Source organism: Ascidia mentula, chromosome 4 (assembly GCF_947561715.1).
Source record: "Ascidia mentula chromosome 4, kaAscMent1.1, whole genome shotgun sequence".
In the NCBI taxonomy this organism is placed as follows: Eukaryota; Metazoa; Chordata; class Ascidiacea; order Phlebobranchia; family Ascidiidae; genus Ascidia; species Ascidia mentula.
In genome coordinates this window covers 13,353,879-13,375,900 of record NC_138569.1, presented here as the reverse complement: position 1 = coordinate 13,375,900, position 22,022 = coordinate 13,353,879, and the positions used below count along the sequence as shown (strand labels likewise).

Sequence of the window (22,022 nt, the reverse complement as noted above, 5' to 3'; positions counted from 1 at the left end):
CAGGTTAGCTATTTTCACTACACCGTTTACGAGGTTGAGGTCTGAACCACAACACACAGCCAACTCTAAGAGGTAATCACTTGGTCTGAACTTTACGCTAACAAATAAACAGCGCAGACAAAAAACAACCAAGGAAACCAAACCAAGCTGGTTTGGCAGATTAGAATCCCTTCTCTTACAGTGTTTCCACAAAAAAAAAATCTAAAAAATTGATGTAATTGCCAACTTTGAAAAGATGCATTGCCAATTTTTAGAAAAAGTGATTTGTTTATTATATAACCATTTGTCTGCCTGCATATGGATGCGTGTTTTTACAAACTGCTTATTTGATAAAAAGTTATTTTCTGTTTTTGTAAACAAAATGTGTATACCGTATTTTACGGACCATAAGGCGCAACCTAAATCCTTTTTTTCCTCATAAATTGATCGTGCGCCTTTTAAGCCGGTGCGCCTAATGTATGGATCACTCAATACCAGTACCGATACTATTATAAATAAACCACCGTCTTACACAATAAACTACGGTAAAAGCAACTAGCAACTGTGATATTCATACTATTGTGACTTGCTTACATATATTACGTAACAAGTTTTTGTTTAATGAGCTTTATAGGGTAACCCGTACTCCTCAAAATACGTTGCGTTCTATAGCCCGGTGCGCCTTATGTATGAACAAAATACTAATCCTAATCAAAGCAATTTAATGACAGTGCGCCTTATGATCGGGTGCGCTTTATGGTCCGTAAAATACGGTAAGCGCAAGTTTGTGTTTGATTATTGTGCAACTAATAAGTTAAACCTAAGGAAACAAAAATCTTAAACTAACGGCGAAAACATAAACATATAAATATAACAAATTGATACGTTGTGCTGATTGCCATTGTTTTTTAAGTAGGGAAACATGCGTGTTGCTACATCCTTTTTTATCGAAAGTTTTTTATTAGGAAAAGCACGACCTGCTATTTCCAATCGACAACAAGAGAACTTTAGGACAATAAATAGAAACTGCTTTTCAGAGAACAATCTCAGGTTGACATATTTTTAATCAGTATAACTGTTCAGGAAACTTGCGTTGACCATTTATTGCATAGTTGACTATGTGGTATGGGTCGACGTTGACTGTCAAGTACCAAAAAGTGAAAAAATGTGCCCTTTTTTTCTGCAAAACTTTTAGTGTTTTTAACATTTCACAATATTTTATGAAACGCAGCGTTTTTCTTTATTATGGATGATGAATGAGCTGATTAACTCAACTAAAATCCAGATTACATGTTCGCCCCAATATAATAATTTTGTTTACATTAAACAAAATTTATGGTTAGAATTTAAAGTTCAAGTCATGATTTCGCCCCATTGATCACTATTAAACAGAGTTCAAGGTTAGCCCTTCCTTGACGCTTTTACAAATGAAAGTTTACGAAACCCAATATGGTGCTCAGGAATATTTTAAAAGTACTTCTTTACATCTTGTCATCTAAATTTTGATATATGACATATATATACATATAATATATATTTCATGATATATTTGGCTGAGAATTCATGTCCGTGTCCGCGTCTGCGTCCAGTATGGAAAATTGGTGTTTTAAATTAACGAAACGGTGTGATTATAAGCGAACCACGCACTAAAAAAATTCGAGTCTTTCTTTTTTCTGCGCCTAGGCAGGTAAACGGGTGAGGTAAGTAGTGGTAGCGTTGTAATTTAATAAAAACAAATCGTTGTTAGAAAGTAGTATCACCTGATATAAATAAAGCTGGTGAATATGTGTATATAAAACTACAGTAAAATAACCACATGTAAGGTAGTTTATTTCGGGCATACCTAGTGTCTAGTGAAATATGTTTATAATCATTCAGGAGGCAATGCAGATTTTCGTAAAAACACTGACTGGGAAGACAATCACCCTCGAGGTGGAAGCTTCAGACAGTATTGACAATGTAAAGCAGAAAATACAAGATAAGGAAGGTAACACAGTTCAATCATGATGTAACAAACAAGTGCCTCGGCAAAAATAATTTTGTTGGGCAAGTACTTATAGCATAATTGTTTTGGGACCAGTACAATAACAGTAAACATGTAATCCTGATCTATTTGATAAAAGTTTACAGATTATGGGATATCTGTAAAACATGCCTTAATTGTGTCTCTCACTGGTACTGACTACTCCAAACGCCTTTCAACTGACCAGTGATTACGATGTTACAAATGTTGTAAAGCATAATGCAGTAATACTGATCTGTTTTCTGCAGGAATTCCTCCTGACCAACAGCGGTTGATTTTTGCCGGCAAGCAGTTGGAAGATGGGCGCACTCTCAGTGACTACAACATACAAAAAGGTTTGTTGCATTTAAATTTATAAATTAATTTTTAATCTTTCTGTTGCAACATTTTCCTGTGATCTGCAAAATTTGTATCTTCTTCCCAGCAGTGTTAGTGTGTTAACCTGCTTTTTGCTGGGGCCATTGTTATTTCCATTACTGAAAGTTTATTTCCTTGTTTTGTAATACTTAAAAACATCAAGATGAAGATATAGGTAAAAGTTATAACACAGCTTTCACTTAAACCAAAATAAAGATTTTTAGCATGGGTCTCTTTTTAAAAATGAGCATCAGGGTGACATATACTGTTCAGTTCACTCCAGATAAATTTTTGATATGATCCTGTTTTTTCTCATAGAGTCAACTTTGCATTTGGTACTTCGTCTCCGTGGAGGAGTCATTGAGCCAAGTTTGAGGATTTTGGCCCAAAAGTACAACTGCGACAAAATGATTTGCAGAAAGTTAGTGTTTTTTTTTATCTAGGCCATATTATACACATTCATAAATGTTTATTGTGCTATCTGTAAACCATGGAAACTGCTTGTAGGTGTTACGCTCGTCTGCATGCAAGAGCAACAAACTGTCGCAAGAAGAAATGTGGCCACACCAACCACTTGCGACCAAAAAAGAAACTGAAGTAAATTATTACCCAAGTTTGGTGGTCTTGCTTTGAATAAAGTGCACTCTAAAAGTAATCGTGGTGCTTTTTGATAGTTTTTTTGGTGTTGTTGGCAATAAAACCTATAAACTTTGATAGAATCACAATATGTCAAAATATACTTTAATGCTATTGCAGAAATTGGTCCATAAAAAAATGTCTGTTTACCGTTATTACTCGATTGTAATCCGCATGCGACGGTGTTAAAAATTAATATAAGCCGCACGCAAATGTTAAAGGCAAACTTACCTGCCATACAACAATAATTGTCAACAAATCTGTCATTGAAAATTGTCAGATACGCTGACAACCTTGGGCGATAAAACATATTGGTATGTTAGAGCGAGTTGATGGTAAATTTCATTAAAACACAGAGCCGCAGAAAAATATCGGCGTGACTTTAAATAATGTAAGTCGCCCTCGATTGTAAGCCGCACAAACAGTAGATCAAAAAAGTCCATAAGCCGCGGCTTACAATTGAGTAAATACGGTACTCAAAAGGGGGGCAATTTTACTAATAACTTTGTAGTTGATTGTTCCAAGGCACATTCCAAGTTTTCATGCACTGGTGTGCTGATTATTTTTTGTCACTAGAGCACTAAACGATTATATTTTATTTTTCCGACCCAAAAAGAAATTTTGGTGCAAAAAATGTTCTTGAGCGGTGAGCGTAAAATTCTGAAAAGGGAAACCAAAGGTAAAAGTCGACTGGTAAGCATAAAGCAAACATTTCGAACACCACACTGCGCTTATCATCAGTTACAAAGGAAAGGCGAGTGCAACAGGTGCAGAGTCGAGTAAGTTTTGTTGAAGCAATATAATCTAATGATAACTGAGCTTCGGACAGGGCCACGGTCGACAATCCAGTAAAAAATATTTTATACACGATTTTTACTTGTATTTATCTACTGTCAATACTCTTTTACTTGAGATTTACGTAGTCCTGGTTTACAATACGGTTAGTAAAGCCATAAATGTTATATCACGACAATGTGATATACAGTTTTACACGTACTTTAAAAGTGCATGTTTCAAGGTCATGACAATTTTGAGTGAACTTAAAGATACATCTACAACAAACATATTTCTTAAGTTTATCAGTTCTACGTCAACTTAATATAGTTAAAAACTGCAATAAAAGTAGCGACGACCAATAATCGTAAACACCATGCGAGGGAGCCGCATCAAAAATGCATTTTTGCATGGAAAAAACGCCTTATATTGAAGATAGGTTACGTAATAGTTTCAAATACAGGAGAACCTTCAAATTACGTTACTTCAAAGGTCAGAGCAAGCTGTGACACCACACAAACCAAAGTTACATACTTACTTGTCTCCGATTAAACATCAATGACATTACCCTGTTCTTTAATTAAAGACGTGGATGGTGCGTTTCTTCGCTCTGTGATATCACATGACGTCGTTTTTGGTATGATGTCATAACTTGAACCTCGCCTTTGTGGTGACGTAATCTCATGTTTCTAACGTTTCTAGTTACGAACCTTCGTGGTTGATACGGTGGATTTTGATGTAACAATGAATTTGAACAATAACTAGTTTTTTCTCGACAACGTTGCCAGCCGAAAAAAAATTAAAAACGTGCCAGATATTGTGACAACTTATTACCGACTGATGGCGGTTAGTTTTCTGGGTTAATCCACCAGCAAATAAACTTAAAGGTACTTTGGTACTTATGTCCGATCGAAAAATTGTTTCATGACCATGCAATGGCAATGGTAAAGTCGCCTGTGTTTTAAGTTTGAAGGGGAACTTTGTTTTCTGTAATATGTTAATAATTCAAAAGCCTGTGGTGCCCTTATCCTATTGTTATTAATATGTTCCTTAACAAGTTTATAGTTGACACGAGATTGTAAAACCTAACGTATTTTTTAAAAAAAAATTATTCAGAAGTCTTATTTTTATGCTAAATTTTGAAGACATGAAGTATTTGTCAAGGAAACCAATTTGACCCGAATCTATAACCGAGAAATGCTTGACCTTACATAAAATCATAGGTTTTACTTTAAAGATTAATTTCCGCAGAATACAAGCTTTTTCCTGCATTTTTAAATAAAAATTTTAACAATACCATATGGGGTAGCTGAATGAAAACGCAAACAATCACTTTCAAACTGTCTGAAACACGCGAAATACACATCTGGCAATTGCCCACATGCACCCGTGTTTTTTAAAATTGACTTTAACGTAACACTGATTACTTTGTGACGCGATCTTCATACATTGTGACAGAAGATAGAAAAATGGACAGGCATTTCAAAACTTACTCCAATGTAAAAAGAAATACGAGGCCTTTAGCGGCATTAAAATCAGGTACTAAAGGAATGTTTTGCCTTCCCAGCCCAAAGCACTTTTTTAAGCCTATAACTTCCTGTGTGCTGCCAAAGCAGTTTTTGGTCTGATTTAGACATAGATTTTTTGCCTGCAGTGTTTGTTCGAGCGATACGACGTATTGTAACTTTAATAAATCCCACAAGTTATACACAAACGCACTACAATTTAATGAAAAAAAGTTCCACTATTTGATTTGGGCCTTTCATTTACATCTCTTTGCTTTCAGTTTGCACCACAAACCTTTTTAAAAAAACAGCCGATATTTTGTACAGCTATACATGAATGCGAACACCATCAGCACAGTCTTCATCATAATACAGAAAAAGCGTATTTAAAAGCAACACCAAAAATGCGTTTGCTGATGCACACGCGGCAATTTGGAATGTAACGCAATGTATCTGAGATAGGATTGATCTTATGTATTTTTGTTGGTGACAGAAGGTAAATTGTGTGTAAAACACTATTTGTTTTAATTCTGGCTGTTAAGCTACCGAAGCGGTCACATGCCAGTTTTAATTACGACTAAAGTCAGTAACGGTGTCGAAAAAGATGAGACCTATGACGCACGAAACAATAGTTGATGTTTAAGGGCGACGAGATCCAATTTAGGTTTGTGGTGGAAGTGGTCAGCTTTGGTAGTTCAAACCTAATTGTTGTTTTTATCTGAAATGTGATTGTCGGCTCTTTTATTTGGTTTCGTTGGTTTCTTCAGCAACTTTTTCAAGAGTGTCTCCTTTTCCAGAATCTTTGTCGACAGCCTGGTCCTTTTTTGTGCCACTGTTTTGTTGCGATCCTTGTCCGTTTTCTTCGTTTTCCTTTTTGCCTTCTTCCTCACCATCACATCTAACATAAAGTGTGCAGAACATTGTGTAACAATAATCAGCATTCAAACAAAAATTCTTGAACATTTAACTATATGACATTTGATAAAAAAATGATCTAAATATTGTTAGAAATAACTTAATTAAGTTATGAAACGAACTTACGATTCCTCCTCAAGTTCCTGTTTGTTTCCACGACAGCATTGCGTAGGGAAAGGAATTTGCATTTTCCTACTCTTTTTTTCTTCTCCTACGCTCTCAGCTCCCTCTCCTGTTTCACCATTACCTGTTTCGAAAAAAAAATATTTGCGTGGTCATAGTACTGTTATTTGCACGACTAATTCGACTTTAGGTAACCAATTGATGTTTTTACCGTCCCTTAATCTTAATCCAAACTGATTGATGTATATTTAACTGTGCCGTTTTTTACTTTATCGGATCATGATGAAAATAAACTGAATTAATTTGAATTGAATTGAATTAGGTACCTTCTTCCTTTTCAACATTTTCAGCCGCTGGTTTTTCTTCGGCTTCCGTAAGTTTTTGCTTTTCTTCCGACGTCCCTTCTTCATTGATTTCCTTTACTTGATTCCCGTCAACAACCTCTCTAAGGAAACACAGTGATGTTTGGTTGCGGTTTAGGAACTGATATCCAAAAGAGCTACAATCGTTACAACGCAACTTACTGAGTTTCTTCATTAGATGAAGTGGAGTCACCACACGGAAAAAATGCAAAACAACCGGGAGTGCACATGCCGTTGCCCGATTCAACTTCATTCGGTTTGGTCACATCCACATCCTTATGCTGACGTCTTGTCAACGAAAAGAAGACGATGAAGAAAACGAGTGCCAGAAGAACAATTACTGCCATCACCACCCCGACCACCAGCGCTGTATTAGCCTCTGCCATAGCTGCTAATGTATTCAAGCAGGGATTTTCAGATAGTTTAACAACAAAATAATAAAATAAACTTACGATATTCAATGGAAAATATTCTGCTTGCATCACCGTGGAGGTTTGACGCAATACATTTGGCGAGAATAGGTTTCTTATCCATTCCGCTCGACGTAATGTTGACAATTGATCTGACCACAAGACCACGAGATTCCTCAACCACCACCAAGTCCGTTTCATTCAATCCCTCGATGTTCCACACAATTACTATCAAAATAGATACAATTGTCAAAAAGAATTATGTTTTGATTTATGAAATGTTTGGTGGTTTACGTCAGCTTCTTGTTTATGCTTTTTAAAATCTCTTACCAGCTGCTGGCTTTGCTTTGGCTTCACACACAAGTTCTATGTTTGTCGTTTCTGGACTTGGTAGGATTTTCTCGGTTTCGTTTTTAAATTCTCCGGAAGTTTTTATTTCCGGTGGCCCTAAAATAAAAATATTGTAAGTGAATAGATAAAATTTATTTAATGTAATTTTAAACAAGGTGGGTTTTCAAAACAACATGAAACGCTTGGTAAAGGTCTTAAACGCGAAGTTTCGTGCAAGTTTTAATACAAATAGCCAAAACGGCGTGTACTCAACATTCGAGACTACTTCAGTCTCAAGACTGACGCGCCAAGCGAATTTTTACAGCTACACCACATGGTTACGTCATGAAGATGAGCTCCACAAGTGGCATGTATTGAAACAAACTGCCGTGTTTAAATGACTGTTCAGTAGTGAACTTGAGTACTTCTAGAGATCACCATTAACACAAATGCTCGATAATACTTGTGATGTGTGATGGTTGGGAAATTGGGATTTAAACTCAGCCATGTGCAATGAAGAGAGAAATATGAGACGTATAATATATAGTGGGTAAATATAAATTCCTATTACCCTGAACATCAATTTTGAATGTTTTGCTGATTTGTCCAGCCTTGTTTGTTCCAGTGCACTGATATCTTGTCGCGTCATCAAAAGAGTTCACTAAAACAGTTAATACTGCCTCGCCGACGTTAGTAACAATCTGTGGTGTACAAAAGTTGACAGCATTATATTTTTCTGTCGCTATTTCGACTTAATTGGAGCTAAAATGTAATAAATCACATACCAGTTGATCCTCGCGATACCAGGACACTGACGGTGCAGGAACTCCACCTATCTTGCATTCGAACTGCTTCTGTGACCCAATCACCATAGAAACCAACGCGTCATCGTTAGATGTTGGAAAAGTCACAACATGAGGTGACGCTGCGTTACATGAACACACATTAAACCATCTAAGTATAGTGGTCAATATCAAGCAAACTTCTATAAACTATTGTGTAAAAACAAGCACCCCGCGGGTAAGCCAGCATGCTTATGAGCGCTTCATTTAACATTTTGCGGTGACCCACTTTTCACAGGGAGAGCCTCTTTTATCTGTTCCCATGCAATGACCGCCGCAATCAATTAGACACGCGCGGCATCAAGGTTAAACGCATATTGCTCTATTTTTCGGGGAGGATTATGATGAGGGGACAATGCGCGCACCTTAATGATGCTGCTAGAACCTCGGGATTAGAGAAAACGACGTTTTAACATAAACAATGCAATTTTCCTTTTGAACATTCGTCGACATTTAAAAAAATGCCTTTTCCATATGCGACAGCAGACAATAATGAAGTAATGAAACTATGCTGGTTTTAAGCTTATTTAATATGCGATGAAAACACAAATTTGCTTCACAGATAGTAGCCTTCGTGCAATAACTACGTGAAATCATGCAACAACTCCTACTCGCCGTTGGTGTGGTTTCTACAGTGAGCGATACCGTACAACGTGCAACGAGCATTTATAGTCAGGAGACTTACCCTGGGGTGTTGTGGTCTGAGGTGTAGTAGTCGGTACTGTGGCGTGAAGCATGAAAAGGCCGGTTAGTCAAAAATGCTTTCATGAAAAGTTACACACACACACCGAAGAAAGCAAAGTCATTACGTGACTTGCCATAGTCAGAAATGCAACACCGCCTTTCGCTACAGAAACCACGTCATCTAACAGTTATACGACACTACAAAAATACGACATCTAAAACGACAGTAACAATCGCAAAGTTAAAGGGAGCTAACCTGATACAGAAAGCACGACATCAACTGACGTCACATTCCCCAGAGCATCTTCGACGACACAAGAAAATGTGCGGCCGTTGTTTCTTTCGGGATCGGGGCGAATAGTCAAGGGCAGTGTGGCATCAACGAGTTCGGCGAAGGTCGGGTTATCAGTTTCCACTCGAAAGTTGTTTGGTACCACTTCGTCGTTCATATCTGTCACCCTACATCGACAATAAAAAGTGATTATTGTTATAATTATGTAGATGGAAATAGGAGATTTCTATATTAACAAGGAAAAAACGTGATAAGGTTTGTTAGAGAATTATATAAAACATTGATGTCGAAACGGGATTTGGCTTACTAACCATTTAACAGAATATGGTTTGCTGGCTCCTGTTACTCTGCACTCAGCAAGTGTGGCCGCTTGGTTAGTTCCATCGTCCAATACATCGAAGGCTTGAGCATTCACTTTAGGTGATGCTGTGAAGAAATGCTTGGTATGAAGATAATCAATTATTCATTATCTACACATGCATGAAATATTAGAGCTCGCCGAAGCACTTTATTCTTTCGAGAGGTATATAGTACCTTCACAAACCACCCTGCTTCTCCAACACACAATAAATTAAACAAAACCAACCTAGAACCTGCAGGTTGATTTGAGAGGCCGGAGATCCGGCACTGGTTGTTACAGAACACTCATAAATTCCCTCATCATTGAATGTGATGTCATTTAAAGTCAATGCGAAATTAACGTCATTGAAAGTCGCCCGATTTCTGTAATTACAAAATATTGTAGATTTACAGACATGCGTGACATGTTGAGTTTAAACGGTGTTTTACTTACTCGTAGCTGCCTTGGAAATGTGCCACTCCTGCCCCGTATGTTACGACATCTACTCCGTCGTGTTTCCAGCTAACCGCAAACACTTGCGACTGAAGAAAAACCTGATTTAGAAAAGTGAATTGTTCCAACACTACTGGGTTCACGTTACCAACTTACCTCTGGCGCACCGTAATCACATGGAATAGAAATTGCGAAGCCGTAACCAGCTACAACGTCAGCACTTTTGGCAAGTGAAACTGTAAAACAAAAATGACAAACCCTGATTAGTTATACGTTACATGTTTGGGTCATCGTTATTGTTTTTCGGTTCAGTAAACCAAAGCATGTCGCCGTGGTACGATCTACTGCAAATAATAATTGCACCGTGCATCTAATTTCAAATAACTGCATGAGGGAATATCTTTACAGCCAATTATAACGCCGAAGTGGTTTATACGCGAAATGGGTTTACGATAATCTTTAAAAGCTTAACGTAGAAGCCATGGGATGGATGCGGATTGCGGCGTATCTTAGGTTATTGCCAGTCTTTGAAAGTGTCTGCCATGTAGAGATCGGATTTCATCATCAAAGGTTTTTAGGCAATTTCGCTTATTGTAAACACTGCTTCCACTTGGTAAAAAACGTAATTTTTAATTATTCTAGTGCATGCAGTAATATGTAAATTGTTGTTGCAAAACCATGTATATCACGAAACTATAGGTATTACGATTTTCAAAATCGTGTAATCGACTTTTTTCATGAATTAAACTTACCTACGGATAGTACGTAAATCGTCGCCACAAGTGAAAACATTGTTCAGTTCTGCAAGGTTCTAGGTTCAAAATATTATGCTAGAAACTGGTGTTTTATAATCTGCAAAAATAAAGCATCTTATTCGTAAGCGTGATGATTTTTCTAAATGCACTAACTAGGCTTATTTTTACCAAGAAATTACAACCAACAAATTTCAAAGATATTTGCAGCAAAAACAAACAAAGGGCGTGTTAACTGTTTTCCGCCCACTATGATTTTCCATGTCGTGGAAATCATAAACACGTGAAAGAGAAGTTTAGTTTATCAGACTCCAACTACCGACTGTCCCACTGCCATCGAAATACTGACTGAATCCCACCAAGCTTTTCTCTGCTCTTGGACTGAGACGTGTATTGTTCTCGACCCAAATGCTGTGCTGGGAAAAAAAGTCCGTCCGCGCCCTTTTGCTCGCGCGTCACGTGACCGTCTCCAACCGAAAGCGCGGCGGGCGCTCTTCGTCCCACCTCTCTCCCGCTGCTGTCAGTACGCAAGAGCGAATGAGGCTTTGATCCGAACTGGGTGAAGTGGGGACGCGGCAAACACAGGGTCGGCCGATAAGGTTTTCGGTGCTAATGAGCGTTGCCCGCCTATTCACTCTTTTATTCGTATCGTTTTGGCAACAGCAATGAATTAGTTCATTAAGTATCGAACGGCGCGAATGTGTACCCCGCCTGTTTGTGTAGCAGAATTAACCTTGTTGATTGACCGGACAATCCGAACCACAAACAGAATTTGCTGGAAAATTGTGGCATGATTGGTTACAGTCTGACTTTTTTAAATAACTTTTGTGCTCAATATTAAACTAATCCGACGTTATACTAACTGCAACATGAACAATACAAAATAGACACGAGTTAACAACAAAAATAACGATGCTTGACAAACAAACAAGTAGTTTTATTGTAAATTCCTTTTGCGGATGTACTATTCCTTTTGCACTATTTTGTAAATACAATAAAACAGAATATACAAGGTTTCTTTTACATATCTGCGCCAGGAGAACTTGATTTTAGAAAAATATATTTTGCGCCGTGAACAAATGTTTTGTTGCTTGCAGGTGACCGGATACACTTGATTAAGTGACCGACCGTTGCAGGACTTTACATGTTTACCTTCCTGATTAAAGTCGCGAGAGGGTTTTAGGAAAGTCGACTACCCGTAATTAGTCTCATGCAACATGTGTCCCGCCGACTACAAATTGTTTGCGATCCCACCTTAAGTACCTTTTATTGGATTAACTGACTCCGCAATTAGCAACTAAAGGAGTTAGTCATTTGGTCTTTGTGACATTATAGAAAATTATTTTTACCAAAAGTGGAAATTCATGCTCAAAGCCTGTCTTCATTCTCGTACTTTTTGACATAAAAGTATTTAATTCTAAAATCACTATGACGTTTCTCAAAAAAAAGAAGACTAAATAATTTTACTCTTAATGTTATATTTATTCAAGATAGGTTACTTCACAATGCAAATACTTATTTGTCCACTGTCTCTATGAGCTAATTTCGTAACTGTATGATTGGCATAAACTAGCATGTCTGAACACGCTCGAGCGCATGATGCTGGTAGTCAAACCCAAGCTAACCTCTTGCGTAAAGTGTATTGCGGGGGGCACACGTCGACATAGGCCGTTGTTATAGAAACCAATTCATTCAAAAAGCGAGAGCTCTCAAACAGGAGTGCCCTCAGCTCGCTGAAGGGCCAGAGAGGCCTTATTTTCGAAATTTCGAATGATGGAATCTCTACATTTGACTGGTCTTCACAACGCATCAGTGCACTTGTTTTCTTTTGTGCGCATTTTGTCGCAACCGCACCTTATCCACAATAAATATTGATTAAAGTATAATCAGTACCGTCAACTTTGGGAAAAAAAATAGGTGGTTTACAATCGAGACGCTGAAGCTCGAGTATTATATCACGGACCAAGAGAAATGTGCCAGTGAAATGTTATTTGGGTATTAAATTTGGTTTACGCAGAATGCTATGATGAATATGTTCTACACATTATATTGTCATACAGTTTTGGTTCAAATAAATTTGAAGTCCAGTCGATCTGTTGTGCCAGTTTCATTGCAATTGTACATGTCGCAATTAGGCTATCACATGCTGTGAGCAACCGGACGAACAAAGGTATTCTTCACATTTAAATGACACAAATCAATACGTTTGCTCAAATACAATATGTTCTAAAATCTGTGCGCCCATTGATTACTTACGTCTCCCGGCGAACTAGTGTTAATGACACAAAAACTGTCTTTTTAAAAAAAACGGTAAAAATCACATGTTTTTAATTTTTTTCCTTCTTAAAATGTTTTACTATTTTAATGTTAACCGATTTCCATTCTATGAAATTATGTGTATAATTGTGGAAGAAACGACGTTTGTTGTTGAGTACAAACCAGTCCCACACTTGGCATATCTAATGGAACATTGACTCATCCGCGCTCATGATATTGCATTGATCAGATTAACTTAATATACCGGATATATTGTCAAACGGACCGCACGATAGAACTGACTAAGAGAATACGATTCATACTCTTAAATGTTTCAAATATAAGCAACGAACAATACGTGATTGCTTGTTGACTATTTCTGTCGAAATTAGATTGAGGCGTATGGATAATATCGATCATTACGATGTCATACTTTTGGGCACTGGGTTTGTGGAATGCGTGATTGGTGCAATTTTATCAATGGAAGGAAAGCAAGTCCTGTTTATCGACAGAGAACGTTTTAGCGGAGGACCGAATGGGTCGGTGTGTTCCTTATCCGAACTAAAAGAAAAGTTTTCGAATCAGACGCTGCACAGCACAACTGATGCTGATCTTTGCGTGGATTTGATACCAAAGTATTTTATCGGAAGGGACAGAATGGTGCAAATCCTGCAACATGTGGGAATTGAAGTAAATATGCTTACTAAAAATATTCAGTCTCACTACTTATATGATGAAGAAAAGTTGAAACCAGTGAAAATTACTGAGGCTTCCCGCCATGTCAAAAATTTAGTAAAACTTGCAAAATCTTACAACATGTCAAACAAAACAATGAATACTGGAGAAAGCGTGCAACCCCTCGAAGATTCCATTGAATTACTTTTTAAAAAGTTTGACGTAACCAGTGAAAACGATAGAAAGTTTGTTTTGCAAGGTCTTGCTGGAGGAAGTCATATGGGGAACGATCATCAGCTGCTGGACGCGATCAATCGTTTTTGTGACATTCCTTGTTATCAGTCATCTGCATACCATTATCCTTACTACGGGCTTGGTGAACTTATACAACAACTGTTGAAAACATCCCAAAAACTAGGTGGAAGGTGTATGTTAAACAGGCCTGTAAGCGAAATTCAAAAGCACCGGGATGGATACGTTTACGTAACCGCTCGTGATATAAGGGCGAGGGCATCTGTTGTTATTGGCGACGCTTCTTACTTCCGTAATCGAATGCAAGTACAAAGTAAAATAGTGAGAGGTATTGCTATACTAGACCATCCGATACCGGAAACCATAAACAGCAAATCCTGTACAATTGTTTTGCCCCGAAGCCTACAAAGCTGCGACAACATTTTTTTAAGTGTGTTGGGTGAACAACACTGTGTGGCGCCACCTGGTGTATTCATAGCGTACGCCAGCACAGTCGTAAAGACAGAAAATCCACATGATGAAATAGAAGCTGGATTAAAGCTGCTCGGACCAGCGCTAGCAAAGTTCACCTACGTTGACAACTACTATAAACCACTCACAACTGATGAAGTGGAAAATATTTACATCTCAGGAAACTACGACGCAACGCCCAACTGGGATTCGGTGTGTGACGACATCTTGCGGTTGTACAAAAATGTCACGGGAAAAAAATTTGTGATGTCTTGAAACAAGCAATGCGTGCATTAGTAACATTTTGAACCTGTAAAAAGCGTATGTGTACCGTAATTTAATACAATGAAAAACCACAGCAATAACTGTTACAACAAGAGCGTCTTCTTAGGTTCTTTTACAGAACCGAACTTGGTAGATTAGGTTGGGATCACTTTTGGGCCACTGAAACTGATGAGCTGCTTCAGTTTGACCTCCAAAATTTTTCTACAAAAGTATGTCTTCTAAATTACTTGTTCATATGTTCGCAGAAAATTAATGACTACGCATAAACTGATTTGTTTTACCTTTACGATGTTAATTGGTGGTAGTTTTGGAAGTGCCGATGTTTCCACGTCTGTCCACTTCTGAAGCATATGATGACGGTCGAGATAATCGGTTTTCATTAACGAAGTTTCCGTAACAAATTCGCGTTGGTAGTTTCGTGGTTGTGGACCGATTGGAACCGCGTTGAGAAGATGAATGCTCTGCAATAAACCTATGTAGTCAACATTTTTTTAAATCTTAGTTACTATATTGTAGGTACATTGCAGAGTACAGCGAATACACAGAAATATATCACATATACGTGTTCTGGTATACACCAGTGTTTACACCAGCATTTTAGTTTCTCAATAACAACGATTTTATTAGCTGCGAAATGTGCAACATGCCATGATATTTTCAAGTTCTTTTTTCCGATGGGAATATATGGCAGCTGTAGTCGCAGGGGATAACTCTCCAAAAGACGCTTGGGCTATGCTTTGGGGATATTTTCTTTGGGTTCGATGAAAAATCTGCATGACATTTGGATATTACAGGGAGAGTTTCAGAATGTAGCCTACGTTAGTACCTGACACCTCGAACAATAATGTAGAAATGAAGACAAAAAAATCACACCATTCCATACTAGTCGGATATCATTATATCAGTTTGCTTACTTCTGCAGGTGCCAACTCAAATCTCTTGGTTTTACGAACGTTGCCGACCGGTCTTCCAAGTTCAAAACATTCTCGGTAAGTCGTGGTTTTGGGTTCCTACACACCACATGCCCCAATACTTTTTGCAAAAAAAGGAATAACTGAAATTAGTTTTACCTGATAGTGTCCAAGTACGACACTTGTTCGTGCAACATTGTTAGTATCAACTCGCGGACGATTTAATGCCATGGTTGTACGTTGTTATTTCAATCAAGTCATATTTAGCAATATCAGATGGGAATTATAACAACAACGAGAAATTGTTTATCACAAAAGCAACTATTATGTAACAATTGACAATATTATTAGTCGAAAACATTCGGAAAAATGCTTTTCATTCGACAGTAAATCCTTAAAGCAAGTTTGTTTTCCTCCCAAATGTGGGACGTTAGTTTCTAAACAGAAATTTTGTGCTAAAAAAATAGATTGCAATACATAAACTGAAATGTCGGGAAGAATGGATGTTGAATTAAGGGGAGATCAACCACCTCAAGAGAGTCGTCGTCGCAGACGAAGACGTCGTACCAGGGCAGTGTAAGTAGATGAGATTTAAAAAAATAAAATAAAATGATTAATATGTAGACTTACGACATATTTTTGCTCTGTCGGTGCCAGCAACGCATTCGGCTTTTATTTGAATGTCTCAATTGGCTAAACCCGAAATGGCTGTCTCTGTTGTAAAGATTCATATCCAGTTTCACGCCCAACAATAAAAGTGACGCGCAAGACAAACCGCCGCTCGTAACCAACGGCGGCTTCAGCTGTGAGACTGTCAAAACAATTCCTGAGCAATCTTTTGACAGGAAACTTATGTTAGAAACGGTAAAGTTTTCGCTGTGAAAAGGAAGGTGCAGTTATTACCTCATGCTTAATCTTCATGTAGCTTCCTAGGTCCCAACCAGAAAACTGGTTAGATTTCCCGTGGATTTTAGTGTAGCAGGTAGAATAAATTTATTGTTATCGATATGTGAACATTTACTATTTAGTAATAGGATAGCCTACAGGGCGAGTAGAAATTTTGGACAGTGTCAGTATCAGGCCAACGTTCAAGCCACCCTTACGCAGACACATGAAAAAGTTGGTATCATTTAATCTGTCATTGTCTGAACATTTATTACAGATGATCCATAGCCTTATTAACAAGCACACGTGGATCTGCAAATGAGATATACCGTGCATTGCGTTCTAATATACGATATTGCTCATGGTACAGGCGTGTTCACCTTTTCGTTCTGTACCATGGCAACAGCTGTAAACAGACAACAGCGACGAACAAGCTGTCTCCTCACGGCGTTCGGTTTACAAGCGTGATTAAACTCGTAGCGTGTGTCAACACAGCAAGCCTCTCAACTACCCCAAACAAACAAAACAAGCACCTTCTCCATATGTGGATAATAATAAATGTAATCCCTTGTGGAAATGAATTCAGGCAAAAACATTGAGATTGTAAGGCTAGTGCAGACCTTGAGAACAAGCGCGTGTTTAAAAAAGAGTAACATACTGTCGCTTTGAGAACAAATCACGGCTAAAAGCAGGATTTAAACTAAGTCATAGTGAAACAGACGACTCGGAATGTATTTTACAATCGTCAGTACATAATAACTTGTGCACAAATTATTAAATAATTGACGTCACAATGTCGTTTGCTTGTTGGGAGCCTTGATTTACTGTTATTTGACGCAGCGAAATATGTTTTAGAGTTGACTACGAGGAAATGTCTGTGCGTTACGGAGCAGTAAAGCTGCAGGTGCCTCCTGGTTTCAAGCAACTGCTTGAAAACCTGTCCCGTGAGATTTTGCGCGAACAACCGAAGAATATTCCCCGCTTTGCAGCCGCTTACTTCAATCGACTTCTCGAAAGAAGAGAACGTACGTTCCTGATGTTTGTATATAGTAACAATACATTAAAACACATACGTTATAAAGCGTGTGGTACTTTCATGACTTTGTATTCCTCGTAAATCTGGTTGATATCACAAAAATGACAGTTTGTCATCATGGTTTACAGACTGTTGGTCATATATCCATAGTCTGTCTGTACCCATTTTCTTTTTGTTGCTAAAAGCGATCGCATGTCAAAATAAAACTCACTTTTGCATTCTATTTGTTGTTGGGTGTATATCACATTTATTTTCGAGCGTGCTGAGATAATTGTCATGTGGCTCATGTTTGAAACTGTGTGAAATTACTCGGTATCTGTTTTCAGAGGGATATGCAGACGGATTTCTTGTTTCGGAGCGAATAGTGGAAAGCACCGCTTTAGAGCAAAAGAAAGAGAAAACAATTGATGTTGTTGTGGATGACAGTGCAGAGGAGGTTGCCGCTGCTCCACCACCACCGGTAACAATTATACCAGAACCTCAGCAGGAAGAAGAAGAAATGCCCGATTTAGGTATTTTTATTAAATACTCGAAGTAGCCTGTAAGCTTCAAAGTTAAACTGTGCTATTTCGCAGATGACCCGGATGTTGCAAAAGCTGCAACCTTGATACAAGCGAGTTTCAGGGGATTTAAGACTAGAAAATCGATGACACCAGATAAAGCACCAGTAAGTAGCCCACAATGTTTTTGGCATTTGTATGGTTTGTGGTTACACGACATTGAGTGTTAAGTTTTGTGGCGGCTTGAGTTGGTTTGTGGTTTTAAACTAACATACAACAGACGATGGAGGAGATCGAGCAACTGCAAGCAAAACAAGATGACAAACCGGGTACTTCCCTCAGCATCAATGAAGACAGCAGTCTTGCAAAACGATCTCTGATCAACGCTTTGCTTGAAGAAAGCGAAGATGATTTGCTTGCAAACCGCACTGCTCCGGTTGAATCCAATGTAGCTACCGCAGTTGTAGAGGAACACCAGTCGGCGATCCCAACCATGGAGACAGAGAACGTTGGCCCAGAAGACCACGAAGCAAACGACGATGAAACTGTCGTTAAATCTTCGCAAGCACCAGTCCAGGCAGTTAGTATTTGCATCCACTTGGCACAAAATATGTGTGTTAGCTAAGATAATAACTTTTTAACTCACAAAAGATATATTCTGTGCATTTTTACCCATGCTATTGAAATTAACTTTAGACAGACGTCACGGGACCTACGCAGTCGGCTGAAAATGTGCCAGTTGAAGGAGCTCAGGTAACGCCTTTTGCTTACTGGCAAACAAAAAATACCTTAACCAACGTTATTACAATTCCAGGGTATAAACTAGTTAGCGTGTGCTTTAAAAATATGCATGGTGTGTTTTTACGTTTTCATGTTTTGTGACGGGTGAAGTGTTATTTTTAATTTCTTAGCGCGACCTTCAAAAAACAAATGACCCAGTCTTCATTTTGGCATCAGAAGTTGTATCACGAGCTCAAACGTCCGTCAATTATGGTTCAAGTTCAAGCAGTTTCGGTAGCACGAGCACAGCATCATCGGGCACGGTTGATGCAGAAAGAAACAGCGGGAGTTCTGATCAAATTAAATCTAGTGTAGTCGAAGAACTCGTTGATAAAGCTGAAACAGACCTAGTAGAGGAAGCTACTCCCAGACTTGGTATGGGTTTATTGGCAGAAGTAATGATTAGCATTACACAGCCATCAAACGTTAACATCAGCCATAAAGCCAATAGTCCTGAGCCATTGTCTAGAGAAACAACAGATATGTGCGCAAGTGAAGTTTCAATTGAAGAAGCTCAGGTCACAAACTTAGAGACAGGTAATGTTGAAATCGTAACATCTACAATAGCAGAGTTAGAAATGGAAGCTGCTCCACAGGAATCCTCTCCCATTGAGGAGGCAATAACAGAAAGTGATGTTGCTCCACAGGAATCCTCTCCCATTGAGGAGGCAATAACAGAAAGTGATGTTGCTCCACAGGAATCCTCTCCCATTGAGGAGGCAATAACAGAAAGTGATGTTGCTCCACAGGAATCCTCTCCCATTGAGGAGGCAATAACAGAAAGTGATGTTGCTCCACAGGAATCCTCTCCCATTGAGGAGGCAATAACAGAAAGTGATGTTGCTCCACAGGAATCCTCTCCCATTGAGGAGGCAATAACAGAAAGTGATATTGCTCCTCAGGAATCCTCTCCCATTGAAGAGGGAATAACAGCAAGTGGTGTTGCTGGTCAAGAATTCTCTCCCATTGAAGAGGGAATAACAGCAAGTAGTGTTGCTGGTCAAGAATCCTCTCCCATTGAAGAGGCAATAACAGAAAGTGATGTTGCTCCACAGGAATCCTCTCCTATTGAGGAGGCAATAACAGAAAGTGATGTTGCTCCACATGAATCCTCTCCCATTGAGGAGGCAATAACAGAAAGTGATGTTGCTCCACATGAATCTTCTCCTATTGAGGAGGCAATAACAGAAAGTGATGTTGCTCCACAGGAATCCTCACCCATTGAGGAGGCAATAACAGAAAGTGATGTTGCTCCACAGGAATCCTCTTCCATTGAAGAGCCAATAACAGAAAGTGATGTTGCTCCTCAGGAATCCTCTCCCATTGAAGAGGGAATAACAGCAAGTAGTGTTGCTGGTCAAGAATCCTCTCCCATTGAAGAGGCAATAACAGAAAGTGATGTTGCTCCACAGGAATCCTCTCCCACTGAGGAGGCAATAACAGAAAGTGATGTTGCTCCACAGGAATCCTCTTCCATTGAAGAGCCAATAACAGAAAGTGATGTTGCTCCTCAGGAATCCTCTCCCATTGAAGAGGGAATAACAGCAAGTAGTGTTGCTGGTCAAGAATCCTCTCCCATTGAAGAGGCAATAACAGAAAGTGATGTTGCTCCACAGGAATCCTCTCCCACTGAGGAGGCAATAACAGAAAGTGATGTTGCTCCACAGGAATCCTCTCTTATTGAAGAGGCAATAACGGAAAGTGATCCTACTCCTCAGGAATCCCCTATTGAGGAGGCAAGCACAGAAAACGACATAACTCCTCAGGAATCCTCTCCCATAGAAAAAACAGTGACAATGTCAGGTGACACTATTTTAGAGTCAGATAATGTGCCTGCAGTAGATATGATAGCTGAAGTGGAAGCAGTTTCATTAGACATTGCTTTACATGCAGAACAAGAAAGTTTAGAACCAGTGGAGGATATTGAGCAGGAAGTACAAGAAGACAGCAAATGCACACAGGTTACGTTTGTGCAGTAGTTTTATATAAAAACCTAAGATAATGCTTAAAACTTAAAAGTCATACTATAAAGTTTATTTTTGCACAGGCCAAAGTTCCGGAGGACATAATAACAGAAAATAATGAAACAGGTATGTGTGGGATTAAAAAATAAGAAAATGTATTTACCAAATGCAGCTAAAATTCCGCAATAAACTGGCTAGAATAAGACAGGTCGATACTAATTAAAAATTAAATACTTTGTTTTTCTTTTCTGTTGAAGCTTTTAAATTGAGACAAAAATTTGTAATTTTAGCTTCTGGAGCTGTGGAGGATAAAGTAAGTCCAGATGATGAAGTCACAGCAACCATGGTGAGCTGACATGTTATCACTGCAAAATACAGTAAGTATTAGTAATATTGTAGTTCAAACAGGAAGGTGCAGAACAACCATTGGAGAACACAGAAGAAACCATTTCCCCAGCACCTCAACATGACGCACAACTATCTGTAGAAAATACAGAACAAGGACAGTCTGATGAGCCTGCCGAAGAGAAGGCTGTTACCAATGAGGAGGCTGTTACCAGCGAGGAAGCTGTTACCAATGAGGAGGCTGTTACCAATGAGGAAGCTGTTACCAATGAGGGGGCTGTTACCAATGAGGAAGCTGTTACCAATGAGGGGGCTGTTACCAATGAGGAAGCTGTTACCAATGAGGGGGCTGTTACCAATGAGGAAGCTGTTACCACTGAGGAGGCTGTTACCAATGAGGAAGCTGTTACCAAGGCCGTTACTGAAGAACCTGCTTCTGAACTTGCTGCAGAAACTGTAACTGATACAGCAATGGTTGACGAAGCTGCAGGAAAAATCACAGAACCAACAGAGCCAGTAGAAGTTGTCCACGAGGAAACTCAAGAGACCACTGAAACCAAAGCTCCAGCAGCATCAACTGATGAACCAACTGTGGAAGCTCAACCTGAAGCTAAGGAGGCATCAGAGGAAACAAAAGCAGAAGCAGATGCTCCCACAATAGAAGAACAACATGTGGCACCAAAAGAAGGCACAGAGGACAGTGAAGAGAAGGAAACTGCTGTTAATGAAGCAGAAGCTCCCACAATAGAAGCAGATGCTTCCACAATAGCTGTTAATAATGAACAAGCAGCTGAATGATGGAATTGAGCGATATATTTTTAACATAAATACACTGGTGTGAAGCAGATTGTTAAAGTTTATTGTCATATAAAGTAAATTGGTCCAATTGCAAATCTTACATTAGTA

At 38.8% G+C, this 22,022-nt stretch overlaps 5 protein-coding genes across 12 annotated transcripts; 3 read left to right on the top strand and 2 right to left on the bottom strand.

The window, feature by feature from the left end:
• The first annotated feature begins 1,635 nt into the window (after nt 1-1,635).
• On the top strand, nt 1,636-3,014 carry LOC145897520 (ubiquitin-ribosomal protein eL40 fusion protein). 2 transcript variants are annotated; one of them, XM_082985844.1, is made up of 5 exons: nt 1,636-1,679; nt 1,858-1,966; nt 2,251-2,337; nt 2,678-2,780; nt 2,867-3,014. In XM_082985844.1, exons 2-5 carry the CDS (start codon nt 1,864-1,866, stop codon nt 2,958-2,960), a joined length of 387 nt encoding a protein of 128 aa, XP_082841970.1. In that variant the 5' UTR covers nt 1,636-1,679; nt 1,858-1,863; the 3' UTR covers nt 2,961-3,014. The 2 variants fall into 2 exon arrangements, with proteins under 2 accessions (XP_082841970.1, XP_082841971.1); XM_082985845.1 differs by lacking the exon at nt 1,636-1,679 and having other exon boundaries at nt 1,852-1,966.
• A 2,426-nt stretch (nt 3,015-5,440) lies between these two features.
• Nucleotides 5,441-10,879, bottom strand: LOC145899635 (hemicentin-1-like). 4 transcript variants are annotated; one of them, XM_082988522.1, is made up of 15 exons: nt 10,778-10,879; nt 10,182-10,261; nt 10,026-10,114; nt 9,819-9,955; nt 9,544-9,658; nt 9,197-9,399; nt 8,942-8,977; nt 8,200-8,339; nt 7,986-8,115; nt 7,415-7,531; nt 7,127-7,312; nt 6,837-7,065; nt 6,639-6,757; nt 6,316-6,436; nt 5,441-6,172 (listed from the first exon to the last, which is right to left on the bottom strand). In XM_082988522.1, the coding sequence occupies exons 1-15, from the start codon at nt 10,815-10,817 to the stop codon at nt 6,016-6,018; spliced, it is 1,899 nt and encodes a 632-aa protein (XP_082844648.1). In that variant the 5' UTR covers nt 10,818-10,879; the 3' UTR covers nt 5,441-6,015. The 4 variants fall into 4 exon arrangements, with proteins under 4 accessions (XP_082844648.1, XP_082844649.1, XP_082844651.1 ...); XM_082988523.1 differs by having other exon boundaries at nt 6,837-7,062; XM_082988525.1 differs by having other exon boundaries at nt 6,316-6,418; nt 6,837-7,062.
• A 2,970-nt stretch (nt 10,880-13,849) lies between these two features.
• Nucleotides 13,850-14,686, top strand: LOC145898122 (uncharacterized). Its single transcript, XM_082986557.1, has one exon. It carries the CDS (start codon nt 13,850-13,852, stop codon nt 14,684-14,686), a length of 837 nt encoding a protein of 278 aa, XP_082842683.1.
• Nucleotides 14,687-14,797: 111 nt separating this feature from the next.
• Nucleotides 14,798-15,839, bottom strand: LOC145898121 (uncharacterized). Its single transcript, XM_082986556.1, has 5 exons — nt 15,766-15,839; nt 15,610-15,705; nt 15,343-15,465; nt 14,983-15,156; nt 14,798-14,896 (listed from the first exon to the last, which is right to left on the bottom strand). The coding sequence occupies exons 1-5, from the start codon at nt 15,835-15,837 to the stop codon at nt 14,798-14,800; spliced, it is 564 nt and encodes a 187-aa protein (XP_082842682.1). The 5' UTR covers nt 15,838-15,839.
• On the top strand, nt 15,596-21,963 carry LOC145899634 (uncharacterized). 4 transcript variants are annotated; one of them, XM_082988518.1, is made up of 11 exons: nt 15,596-15,684; nt 16,074-16,182; nt 17,347-17,516; nt 17,854-18,039; nt 18,103-18,194; nt 18,308-18,607; nt 18,724-18,780; nt 18,939-20,768; nt 20,855-20,897; nt 21,062-21,117; nt 21,171-21,963. In XM_082988518.1, the coding sequence occupies exons 2-11, from the start codon at nt 16,094-16,096 to the stop codon at nt 21,912-21,914; spliced, it is 3,567 nt and encodes a 1,188-aa protein (XP_082844644.1). In that variant the 5' UTR covers nt 15,596-15,684; nt 16,074-16,093; the 3' UTR covers nt 21,915-21,963. The 4 variants fall into 4 exon arrangements, with proteins under 4 accessions (XP_082844644.1, XP_082844646.1, XP_082844645.1 ...); XM_082988520.1 differs by lacking the exon at nt 15,596-15,684 and having other exon boundaries at nt 15,999-16,182; nt 18,939-20,610; nt 20,701-20,768; XM_082988519.1 differs by lacking the exon at nt 15,596-15,684 and having other exon boundaries at nt 15,999-16,182; nt 21,180-21,963.
• Nucleotides 21,964-22,022: the final 59 nt, after the last annotated feature.